Source organism: Cervus elaphus, chromosome 1 (assembly GCF_910594005.1).
Source record: "Cervus elaphus chromosome 1, mCerEla1.1, whole genome shotgun sequence".
NCBI classification, from domain to species: domain Eukaryota; kingdom Metazoa; phylum Chordata; class Mammalia; order Artiodactyla; family Cervidae; genus Cervus; species Cervus elaphus.
Genome location: NC_057815.1, coordinates 42,592,452 through 42,605,144, shown reverse-complemented (window position 1 = coordinate 42,605,144; position 12,693 = coordinate 42,592,452). Strand labels below are relative to the sequence as shown.

Genomic DNA, 12,693 nt, shown 5'->3' with positions numbered 1-12,693 from the left:
GTTAAAATGTTGGTAGTCTAAAATAGACCACATTGCGGGTATTTGCTCAATTGCTGGCTCACCAGCATAACCATTCTCAAGAACCATGCGACATAGTCCTGGAGAAGAGCAAGCATTCAACAACTTGTCAAATGATACAGAACAAGTTTCAAAAAACAAGTATGCCCATGTGTAAGTCAAACCAGTGCAGGCAAGATTGAAGGTGTACGCACTGAAAACACTTATTTTGAAGTGGTGACTTGAAAGCAAAAGATACCTTCATTCAAAGAAGCTTTGAGTTTTTAATCTAGGATGTCCAAGTCACCTGAGGGATTCTCTGAGGAATAAAATGCTTCTTGTACGCTAGAAATGCTGATGTCATATGGTCAGGGAAGATTGACATGCCTCGGTGGTGAGCTGGAGGACGGGACAGGCCTATCTTTGGAAACAGGGATTAGCTATATTGCCCCGGTGTACTGAGAGGAAAAATAAAGTTGCAAGATTGCTATATTTTAGATACAGAGCAAAATGTTTTGTGTTAATCTTAAATGTATTTTGTTTGCACAAAGCTGATTTCTCAGCTTGTTTACCTGGGACCATTCAACATCCCATCCTAGGAGGTTGTCGCCTAGAAGAGGAGATGACACCTGCAGAGGTCTGAAACATGAGGCTTGCCTCAGTAAGGTGAATTTATTACCTCATTTTAGAATGAAAGTGTAAATAAAAATTGAGTAATAGGCCAGCTGACTGAAACGAGAACCTTAATTTGGAGGTTCCTGTTTGTGTCGCTGCAGCCACCTCAGGATGCACGCATATGGTTTGATCTGAGCCTGACCTTCTGTGCAGGCAGAAGTGTCTTCAGTCGGACTTGGGAACTGCAGTGGTGGGAGAATTGAGTTGCTGGTGTTGAGTTCTCCTGGTGTTCATCATCTTGGGTAAGCGCCTGCTTTGTATTTCTTAAGCAGTGACTTGAACTTTTCTCACTCGGAAGAAGGCTGGTTCTGAAGGTTTTCATTTAAAGGCCATCCTTTTGGGCTGTGGGGCAATCCCAGAACTGTGAGCCTCTGCAGGAGGACTGCCATAAGGTAGTCTAGTGGGTCCAGTTTTCCTTTCTGCAGTGTAGAGTAACCTGTGTTAAGATCCTCAGAGAAAAAAACAGTAAGGTTTGCTCTTAATAAAAGAGTAAATTATGATGATGATGGTGATAAGCTTTAGCTTTTAAGTTGCCTGTGGCTTTAAGTAGAGCTGTGGCTGGCTGTTCCTTGGACTCATGGCAGAACTCTTCCTGAACTGTTTCTTTTCTCCCAATCCTACACAGGCCAATATTTAACCTTAAGAAGTCGGGAACTTAAACCTCCCAAGAGAGCTAGGCTGTTGTTCATGCTTGCCTTACCATCTGCATAGCCGGATCTCAGGGACGATTAAGTAGGATGGTTTAGATAGAAGCTGGTCTAAAGGAGAGAGCAGGAGTAATGACTGCCTGATTGAGGGAAGGTGGTGAGGTTGTGGATGGGCTCAGTGGGCACTTGTCCTTACTAGGGGCAAACACTTGACTGAGAGAGAGAGCTCCTCTCCCTTATTTTGTCCTGTAATATTATAATATTGAGGAGGTCATTTCCACATACTGTGTGGTCATCTCATTGCCATGAGCCTCTTTTCTGAAGATTTTTTTTTCTGTTATAATTGTGCCAAAGACAACAATTCCCTTACACTTTTAATAACAGAAAAGGGGGTCCTGATAGTTACAACTCCCCAGGGGTGATAGAAGATACTTGCCAAGAGTTATATTGTGAAAGAACCATGAGCTCAGCTCCAAACATTTGACCAACACATGAGATAACTTATTATGCAGAATTACCTCAAGAACATGCTGGTGAGAAGATAAATTAGCATCTGGGAAGGAAGCTGGCAGAGTCGAAGATTCAGATGGAGTCCATCAAGGTGCTTAAGGTTCATCTGAGTGCTTTCTTTAGATTTTTTTTAGAGACTGAGATTCATATATGGATTCTGAATTATGTATCTGAATAATAAAATTCTGAACTATATGTGTATATATATATAAAAGATTATCTGTCTATTATTTATCTATCTGTATTACATGGTAGGGATTTCTGAATATCTGCCAACTAACTAGGAAACTTGAAACTTGACTTGAGTCATGTTCTTGGCCCATTTAAGTGTTTATTAATTCATCTGATCAGTGGTCCCTGGACTTTCACTCTGGGTCTTACTCTGTGCTGGTGCTGGAGATGCACTGGCCGATAAGCATGGCTCTTACCCTCATGAAGCTTATGGTCTTGGGGGGTGAGGGTGGAGTACAAGCCTTTACTCAAACAAGCACTTAAGCAAATAGGTAATTAGAAATTGTGACAAATGCCCTAAAAGAAAGAGAAATAATAGTACTATTAAAACATGTGGCTAGGATGTGCCCTGGATAGGGTGTTTCGGGAGAGGTTTCCTTGACGAAATTACATTTAATTTGAGATCTGAAAGATGAACAGGAGTTAACTAGGGACAGGGGGTGTGAAGAACATCCAGTCAGGGGGATCAGATTAATCTTGTTTTGTTAAATGAAGTTCAGGGAAGCTTTGCTCTACAACACTGATTACTTTCACATGCATGGAGGAGACGTCCGTAGCAGTAAGGACACAATCTCTGATCCGGAAGACCCCGGGTTGAATTCTGGCTCTGCCACTTGCTCTGTGTTGTTAGGCAGAGCACTTCACGTTTGTGCCTCAGTTTCCTCATGTGTAAAACCTCATAGAGGGTTGTGAGAATTAAAGTGGTTAATGTGCAGAGCACTCAGTGCGTCTCACATATTCTTCTCTAGTTTAATGAGCGTCAGCTACTGACTCCTAGTGTGGTGCTAGAACTAGAGGGGAAAAGTCTGATCCTTTAATGTGAAGAAAGAGGCCCGGGGAGATGGAGTGGTTTCCCAAATATCAAAGAATTAATGAATGTCTGATCTCGGAAGAGAACTTTTAAAAAACTTAATGCTTTTACTGTTAAGTCATTGCTTCTCTATTCATTCACACAGAGTTCTAAAGGTGTCTTTGAGTACTTAGGACTGAAAATGGGTATCTTCTATTTATCAGATTGTTGGCATATTTCTTAGAATTTGTTTGAAAAAGGTTTGGGTGTGGCTCGGTGAGTCTTGAGTTTGGTGACTAGATTCAGAATCTTTTTGGGGTCGCTGGTTTCCTCTTAGAATAGAATGGTGCATTTGCAGGATGTCGACGCTGATTTCAATTTGATGGGTATATTGGCAGCTATCAGTACGTATCCAGTATATGCCAGACACTTCACCCGTGCTGTAGCACAGGCATGGGACAATCATAAATGAGATGTATTTTGGTCCTGCCCTTGAGGGTGTAGGTAAGTCTACCCTAATCAATGATTACTCCTTGGTGCAAATAGTACACTGCTTTGGGGAATATAGGACAACTATTTGCTGGGGAATGAAGGGAGCACAACCAACTTCCTGTAGAAAAATTTCATCCAGAATACAACAGGGATCTTAGTTGTCCCAGATATGATGAATTAAAGTTATACTATGCAGGAAGCCCCTTTTCATGCTCAGTGATGTATGTGTGGGATAAGGTGGGTGTATCTTATATAGAGCTGGAATAAAGCACGCTGTGGCTATCTTGAGAGAGATCTGTATTTTCATTAGAAATACTTATATTTGGGAAAACTTAATGTGACTTTTGGTAGATCTGAGTCAGTGTAATTGTTATCTTCATTGTTGTAATGGATTCAAGAACCGAAACTTAAGAAGTTTCCAGTTCATTCTGATTCATCATTTGCCATTCTTGTAAAGGTAGAGTCTCAGAGTCCAAAATCTCCTCTAAAGCTAATAACTCTATTTCCTATATGCCTTTTAGGCTATAAAAAATAGGATCTTATATAGTAATGCTTTCTATTTTTTAAAGCACTGAAATCTACATTCTTACATCTGATTCTTGCGTCATTATCCCCATGTTATAGGTGAGGAAATTGAGGTTCATCAAGGTCAACTGACTTTCTGCATAAGCAAGACCTAGGTAGGGCTGCCTTGAAAAGCTTGACCCTGATTTTCCAGATGGAGAATTTCTTTTAGTGGTTTTATTTATTTACGGCTGTGTTGTGTGTTCGTTGCTATGCACGGGCTTTCCCTAACTGTGGTGCGCTGACTTCTCATTGTTGTGGCTTCTCTTATGGAGCGCACACTCTGGGCACGCATGCTTCAGCAGCTGTGGCTCCCAGGCTCTGGAGCACAGAGTGGTAGCTGCCCTGCGGCACGTGGGGTCTTCCCAGATCAGGGATTGAACCCATGTCTTCTGCATTGGCAGGCAGATTCTTTACCACTGAGCCACCAGGGAAGACCCAGATGGAGAATTTTGTTGATTAAAATTCAGATAAGAAACTCTTAGGTAATCATTTTTTTGTAAGTTGAAATGGCCACCATATATGTGCTGGACTTCCAGCAGAGCTGGCTAGGGTAATATGATATTAATACACCAAGAAGACCTTTCCTTTCAGCAAATTCTGAGGTGGAATTCAGGGTGTTAAGGGTTCAGAGATCATGGCTGAGGCCCACTACAGTGGTAGGTCGGAGCCTAAGGCTGGTTGAATTGTGACTCTTTGGAGTTAAGGTATTTCTGTTTTGTTAAGAAAACTGTGGGGCTTTGTGTAGAACAGCAAATCTATTCCCAGGAAATGGTGGGTGCAGTGATATTTATACAACAGAGATAATAGAGATGCTTTTAAAGAACTTTTGCCCATGTACAGCCCAATTCTCCTTCTACTCACGCTATCCTGCCTGAAAAAGTGAAAAAATAAAATCTTGCCATGGACCTTTCAAGTGGCTTCTTTGTGTCATAGAACTTGGTGAATGCCTTAGCTGAGTTTAAAAATCTCCACCTTATTTGTGTATCTCCTTTCTTACATGTTCAGAATGTTTTTTTATATATTTAAGGTAGCTGTTTTAATTTAGTTGGAGATATAGGTAAACATTTTAGGCTGAGTATCCTGTAATCTTTCATTTCTATGAAACTCTCAGACTGTAGATTGTTTAAGGTTGTCATCTCAAGGTTATCCTGGAATTATTTGCTTTTATTCTCTCGAAAAGCAACTTTCATATAATCTTCCCTTACAGCCAATCTGAGGCAGCCTCCAAGTGACTCTCCAAACACCACTCTGTTTTATCATAGTGGTTACCAGCATCTGCTGTTTCTTATTCATTCATTTGTTGCTTTTTTCTCTCCATTTCCCTGCCACATGCAAACTGCATGTGACCTAGGACCTTGTCTTCCTTGTTCCATGCTGCATCCTAGTGCTTCAGAGAAAGGCTGGCTCACAGAGGTACTCACTATTGATTGGTTAAATGAATGAACTCCTCCTAACACTATTTTCTGATTTTTTTTTTTTTTAAGATTGAAAAATTGACGACAGCATGTTTTACCCACTGAAAGTTGTCCTGATGCCAGTGTTACTGGGTAAGTAGAAGCCAAGGGACCAAGGAGGGTATTTGATTTCTTTCTAGTCTCATGTGTGTTCAGAAGTCAATTTTATGTATTTTCATTTCCCCTTGCTTTGCTGAAAACGGAAACCCCAGCCTGGAACTTTATAGTTTTGTTGAAACAGTTGTTTTAGAAGCCAGGTGGTAGACTCTTTCTTGGAAAGCTGAATATTCCTCTGTTTCTATTAAAAACAGAATGCTTTTTGGTCCTGACTGGGTGTTCTAAGACCTTCCTACAGAATATGAAGAAAGTTTCTTACTGGCATTCCTGCACTTTCAACTGTTATCTTTAAAACCACAGCTTGTTGCAGATCAGGAAATGAAATCATAAAGAGAGTCCCTAAGTCCCTGTAATTGTTTTCCTGCATTAGCCATGCCAGCCTTCTTGCAGTTCCTCAAATGCATTGAGCTCTTGCCCAATTTTTGACAGTTTCTTTTGTCTAGTACCTTCTCTCTCCACTTCACCCTAGCAAGCCTGCCTAAGCCTTCAGTGTTCTCCGTAAGCTCTACTTCCCTTTAAAAAGCCTGCTCTGGTTGCCTCCTTGAACTGGGTTGGAGTCTCCTGTTCCTACAGTGCTCAAGCCTGCTGCTTCTTGCTCATCCATTGTCTTTTCATCCTTTAGCCCCCTTTCATCCTTTAGTCCCTTGTCTCTCTCTTTATCCCATGGACATGGCTCTGTCAGAAGAATAAATTAATTAGGTGCTTTACTCTCATGACTTTTAAATTTGTTTTTAAAAAAAAATTTTTTTTTAAATTTTATTTTAAAATTTATTCTATTTATTTGGCTTCATTGGGCCTGAGTTGCAGCACTCGGGGTCTTTAGTTGTGGCATGTGGGATCCAGTTCCCTGTTGAGGGACTGAACCCAAGGTCCCTGCATTGGGAGCTCAGAGTCTTAGCCACTGGACCACTAGGGAAGTCCAAAACTTTTTATTTTGTTGAAGTATAGTTGATTTATAATGTTGTGTTAATTTCTGCTATGTAGCAAAGCAATTCAGTTATACATATATACATACTTTTTCATATTCTTTTCTATTATGGTTTATCACAGGATATTGACTGTTGTTCCCTGTGCTATACAGTAAGACTTTGTTGTTTATCCATTCCATTTTTCTCTTTTTTTATTAGCTTTTTGGACTTTGCATGGTGACCTAAAGAATGACTCAGCAAAGTGCACAAAAGAATGGTTTTTGCTTTAATTCCAGGCAACATAGCATTTGCACACACATGCAGTTAGACACGTGCACATACAAGAAAATAGTCCATATTAGAGAAATTTTTTCACCATGGAATCAGGGTTATAATCATCTCAGGGGCTTCCCTGATAGCTCAGTTGGTAAAGAATCTGCCTGCAATGCAGGAGACCTGGGTTTGATCCCTGGGTTGGGAAGATCCCCTGGAGAAGGGAATGGCTAGCCCCTCCAGTATTCTGGCCTGGAGAATTCCATGGACTGTTTAGTCCATGGGGTTGTAAGCGACTTTCATTTTCTTTTCTTTCCAGAGATGGGTGAAGCAGCCTGCAGCATTTTGCCCTTCCATCAGAGACTTAGCAATCTAACCCCCTGTGGAGTGGCCTGGTGACACTGGGCGACCAGGATTGTACTTCCTGATGGAGAGGTTTTCCTCCTCTGTAGAAAAGTCTTGATTTCTTCAGCTATTTCTGTACAAAGACTACCTGTCAAGTCTAAGTTTCTCTCTGCTTAGCTTGCTGCTGTTACTATCTAGCAAGCTCATTTAATTCTACAGTCAGCATTCTTCATATCACATTAAATAGCTTCTTATCCCCTCAACCACACTTGAAGCTGCTCAGTTCTTCCTTACAGGAAAATTCCAAATCATTTTTGGAGGTACTTTTGATTTCTTTCAAAATAATTCCCTCCAGTGGGTGGTGAGTTCATGTTTTCTTGCCCATCTTCCCCACTGTGCATGCCTGCTGTTGGGCAGGAAGTTAACACTCTTCTCTTGGGACAACAGCTTGGATGGAGAGGCTGGTGCATTTTCTGTTTATACCCAAATCCATTCACTTGGCTCTTCTTTGATGGGAACTGGCCAGCATCTGATTGTGTCTTGCTGTGGTTGTCTCTGCACAGAGCATGTCTTGTGAAAACAGAAAAAAATCCATGTGATGGTTTTCTCTTTAGAAATGGTTTCTCTTTAAGTGAAAAGAGAAATTACTTGAACAATGGACAGATATTGGAGGGGTATGATGTAGACTAACCCCTAGAGGCTGGAAAGCCAGACTGAGGGCAGAACTAGAGAGGGCAGGTGGGGAGAAAGCAAACAAAGGAAATTCAAGGGAGGAACCATGCTCTGTAATGACCTAATTACAAAGATCTGCACTACAGCCAGAATCAGCCAGCACATTCAGAGATAAGCTTTTGTAGAGGAACGAAAAAAGGAGAAAAACTGAGGGAAGCAAAGTTACCTGTGAACTGGCCTTTCGGTTAGGGGGCTGGTGGGAAACCAGGAGTCAGAGATATCACATTACCTGCTTATAGGTGTCTAAATTCATGACCTCAAGGGAGAGATTTCAGGGTTTCTCTTCTTTCTTCTTTTTATTTTGTTTTTTTGGCCTTGCTATGTGCCTTGTAGGATCTTAGTTCCCCGACCAGGGATTGAACCTGTGCCCTCAGCAGTGAAAGCACAGAGTCCTATCTACTGAATTGCCAAGGAATTCCCTCTCTTCTTTCTTTAGAAAGGAGATTTCAGGGATGAAGTCTAGAAAAGAGGGAGGGTCTAGCTAGGAGCATAGGATAGTATGTACAAGTCCTCTGACTTGAGCTACATGGGGGTAACCACAGGGTATTTTTCTTACCCTTGGGAATACCACACTGGGTCGAATTAAAGGCCTCTGAATACTTTGTTCACGTTGGGTCATCTGGGGAGGGAAGATGTTAGTCCCTTAGTTATGTCAGACTCTTTGTGACCCCATTGATTATAGCCCACCAGACTCCTCTGTCCCTGGACTTCTCCAGGCAAGAATACTGGAGTGGGTAACCACTCCCTTCTCCAGGGGATTTTCTTGACCCAGGGATTGAACCCAGGAATCCTACATTGCAGGCAGATTCTTTACCATCTGAGCCACCAGGAAAGTCTGCATCTACTTGGAGATTAATACTAGTTTTTGTTGTTGAGTGTGTTTGTCTGATGATGTCTCTCTTGCCTTTTGCCTTCTCTAGGTTATTCGCTGGGCCTGAATGACTTGATTATTTCCGCCATGGAGCTAACAGTCCACGTGGGTGACTCGGCCCTCCTGGGATGTGTTTCTCAGAGCACAGGAGAGAAACATGTGACCAAGGTAGACTGGCTGTTTTCATCAGGAGAGCACGTCAAGGTAACAAGGAGGAAACCCTGCTTGTATTAGAAGCCCCTGGCCAATGGTGTCAGAATGTGGGGAGAGGGAGAATCAGGTCATCCCGTGCTATGAGGTGGGGTTTTAGGACTTGGGTTCTGGAGCTCACCAGAACTGAGCCTCCTTTTAGTTTGGTCTCTTGGCTGTACACAGCTGATTAGAGTCAGCTGGGCAAGTTACTCAACCTCTCTGAGCTTCACGTCCCCATCTGTGAATAATGGTAATGCTTACTTTTCGGGTCATTGAGAAGCTAATGGGAGACATACACAGAAAGTTCTTTTAGTTTCTTTTCTTTCCTCTGTTTCTCCCATTTGTGGAGTAGCATGGGTGGGTGGGATCGGTGAGAAGAATGAAGACACATTGGTCTAGACAGAAAGAGTTATGGCCCAGGCACAGGAATGATGTCACAGTAATCTTTCAGGAGGGTGAAGATTCTTTCGGCATTCTGCTGATCCATTTAAGTGCTGGAGAATCAACTCTTTCTCCTTCATGGCTGCTTAAACTGTTAGGATTGGCAGGTTCAGCATGGCTGAGTGAGGGAGCTCTTTGGATTAGCAAAAGTATATGAAGCCTCATCTGAGATTCTGTGGAGATACTTGTGTATCGGGCTCATTTGTGAAATATACTCCAAGTAATGTATGACTAGCAATAAAGTCCTAAGGTTTTCAAACAAAATATTGTCCAGTAGCTCAGAGCATGTTATTTCCATAATGTTACTGTCACTCAAATTTTTGTTACTATTTACTTTTTTCAAAGATTGTTTTTTTTTTGCTGTGGACCATTTAAAAAATCTTTATTGAATTTGTCACAATATTGCTTCTGTTTTATGTTTTGATTTTTTGGCCCCAAGACATGTGGGATCTTAATCCCTCACCAGGGATTGAACCCTCCTCACCCTCTGCTTTGGAAGGTGAAGTTTTAACCACCTGACTGTTTATTGTTATAAGAGGGGTATACCCATGGTCTAAGTGAAAATAAGAATTCCCTATGGTTCCTCCCCCCAGTCTGTAAACCATTTCCTTTGGTGATTCCTTCTCATGCCTTCTGATGTGCTGCCTGGAGGAGGGTGGAAAGGAGAGGGGTGCCAGCCAACATGGCAGGCATTCTTACAACAGCCAGTCTGTGGGATTGTATTTAGATGCCATCAAATCCAGGGGCCATGGCAGAACACAGGGAGGTACTTTTCAAAAGTTGTGAGTTTGTGGAATTCCCTGGAGGTCCTGTGGTTAGAACTCTGCACTCTCACTGCTTAGAGTCCAGGTGCCATCCCTGGTTGGAAAACTAAGATCCCACATGCTGTGCAGCATGGCGGAACAAACACTAAAAGTGGTGAGTTTGAATCCCCAAAGTGATTTTCAGAGCAGGTGTTACATTTTACCTTAAACTATAAGAAACAAAAATGTATCCACCCTGTTTCTCCAATTGTCTTTGTCTAATAGAAACCACAGAGTCTTGTGTCAGTTAATGTATTGTCTGGCACATTCTTCTTCTTCTTAATTGGATACCAAGTACTTTTTTGATCCTGATGGTGGTGATGACTATGCTGCCGCCATGGAGCAGGGGCTTTTGAACCCAGACTTCTGGGTCTGGTGCCATGGGCTTGAGATTTCCTCTGATGTTGTGTTGCCCTCCAGGATGAGTACGTACTCTACTATTACTCCAACATCAGCGTGCCTTTGGGGCGCTTCCAGAATCGCGTGCGCTTGGTGGGGGACATCTTACACCATGACGGTTCCCTCCTGCTCCAAAATGTGGAAGAGACCGACCAAGGAAACTTTACCTGTGAAATTCGCTTCCAAATGGAGAGCCTTGTGTTCAAAAAAGTGATTGTTCTGCATGTACTACCAGAGGAACCCAAAGGTAACATGAATGCTTACTCAGAGAAGGGCAAAGAGCAAGAGATTTGGTGTGCAAAGATGGATGTGAACTGATTTTGTTGAGCAAATGCCAGTCAGTGGGCTAGGTACTTACCACGAAATGAGTCCTCAATAAATGGTGCTTGCTATTTATTATTAGTTTTTTAAAGTAACCCATAGATGATTAAAAAAATATTATCTATTTATTATTTTTGGCTGCATTGAGTCTTTGTTGCTGCTCATGGCAGGGACTACTCTCTACTTGTGGTTCTCAGACTGTGGACCATGAGCTCTAGTGCATGGCCTCAGTAATTGTGGTGCATGGGCTTAGTTGCCCCATGGTGTGTGGGATCTGAATTCCCCGACCAGGGATTGAACCTGTGTCCCCTGCATTGACAGGCAGATTCTTAACTTCTGGACCTCCAGGGAAGTCCCAGTGGTGCTCTTTAAATAAAAATTCTGATGATCATTATTTTATCATTACTTTAACATATTTCATCCTTATGAAAATTCAGTGAAGGAAGTACTGTGTTCTCCTTTTCATTTTATAGACGTGTTAACTGAGGCTTAGAGAGGTTAAGTGACTTGCCTGAGGAGATATATTTATTAAATGGCATATCCAATACTTGGACCCTGGTACCTCTGTCAACATAGTTCATGTTCTTTTCACTATACCCTGATACTCCCTATAAATTTTGCAGATTGATATTGTCTCCATATTTTATAGGTAACTATGACTTCCCTGGTGGCTCAGATGATAAAGTGCCTGTCTACAATGCAGGAGACCTGGGTTCGATCCTTGGGTCGGGAAGATTCCCTGGAGAAGGAAATGGCAACCCACTCCAGTACTCTTGTCTAGAAAATCCCATGGATGGAGGAGCCTGGTGCAGGCTACTGTCCATGGGGTCGCAGAGTTGGACACGACTGAGCGACTTCACTTTCACTTTTCTTTCACTTTATGTTAAGTGTTCTGGGGGATATAAAAGAAATGAGCAGGTTTCCCTAACTTCCTAGGACCTCATGTTCCTATTTATAAGTAGCTTCAGTAGTTTGTTGGTTTTAAAAAACACGCTCTGTAGAACACTCAGGGTCCAAGGGAGCTGGTGGGCCACACAGAGGGTGAGAAGAAGGCAGGCGGGGATAGAGGACCTAGTCATGCCAGGACCTCAGGTTTCCACCTCCACTACAGCAGAGTCCTTTTCCTTTTTTCTGTTGTATTCTTGGACTGCCAGGTAAGATTTTGTTTGAAGAAAGAATTCTGCTCCTTTAAAGAGTTTGAAAATCACAGAATTAGGTATACTCTTTAAATGTGTGAAATGGGGACTTGGCTGGTGGTACAGTGGATAAGAATCCACCTGCCAATGCAGGGGACACGGGCTTGATCCCTGGTCCAGGAAGATTTTACACGCTGCAGAGCAACTAGTCTGTGCGCCACAACTACTGAAGCCTGTGCACCCTAGAGCCCATGCTCTGCCGCAGGAGAAGCCACAACTGTGAGAAGCCTGCACAGTGCAAACAGAGAGTGGCTTCCGCTCACCACAACTAGAATAAGCCTGCACACAGCAATGAAGGCCCAGTGCAACCAAAAGTAAAAAAGTGAAAAAAGAAAACAACAACAAAAAAGTGTGAAATGGAAGAACAGTCTGTGGCCTCAGGAGAGCTTGCTGTCTAGTGCGGGAGCTAGGATTTAGACCCCACTCCCAGCCAGCTTGCTTAGGTCTGTCCTTTCAGTGAGCTCCTTTGAAGCACCCAGCTCTCCTCTGTGGTGACGCACTTCTCACACCTGTTCAGGTGTGTCTCCCCTGTCCACCTGCATCTGTGTTCTTGTCCCATGGACCGCCCCAGGCACAGCACCGGACTCAGAACACAGTCAATAAGCATTCGTCAAATGAATGAAATCCTTAAATTAGCATCTCTCACTTGAATCTGATTTCTGAAAAAACAAAGTGGTAGGAGGAATTGTGGAAGGTGGCCTCTGACCTCACTCCTAACTTCATATTAATACT

At 42.5% G+C, this 12,693-nt stretch overlaps 1 protein-coding gene across 1 annotated transcript in view; it reads left to right on the top strand.

Annotated features, from left to right (window-relative positions):
- Positions 1 to 759: 759 nt before the first annotated feature.
- Positions 760 to 12,693, top strand: part of JAML (junction adhesion molecule like) — a 30,564-nt gene continuing 18,630 nt past the window's right edge. The window contains exons 1-4 of the mRNA XM_043900353.1: positions 760 to 914; positions 5,394 to 5,456; positions 8,659 to 8,813; positions 10,466 to 10,691. Coding sequence (XP_043756288.1) covers positions 5,414 to 5,456; positions 8,659 to 8,813; positions 10,466 to 10,691 — 424 coding nt within the window. The 5' untranslated portion in view covers positions 760 to 914; positions 5,394 to 5,413. The remainder of the gene's footprint in view (positions 915 to 5,393; positions 5,457 to 8,658; positions 8,814 to 10,465; positions 10,692 to 12,693) is intronic.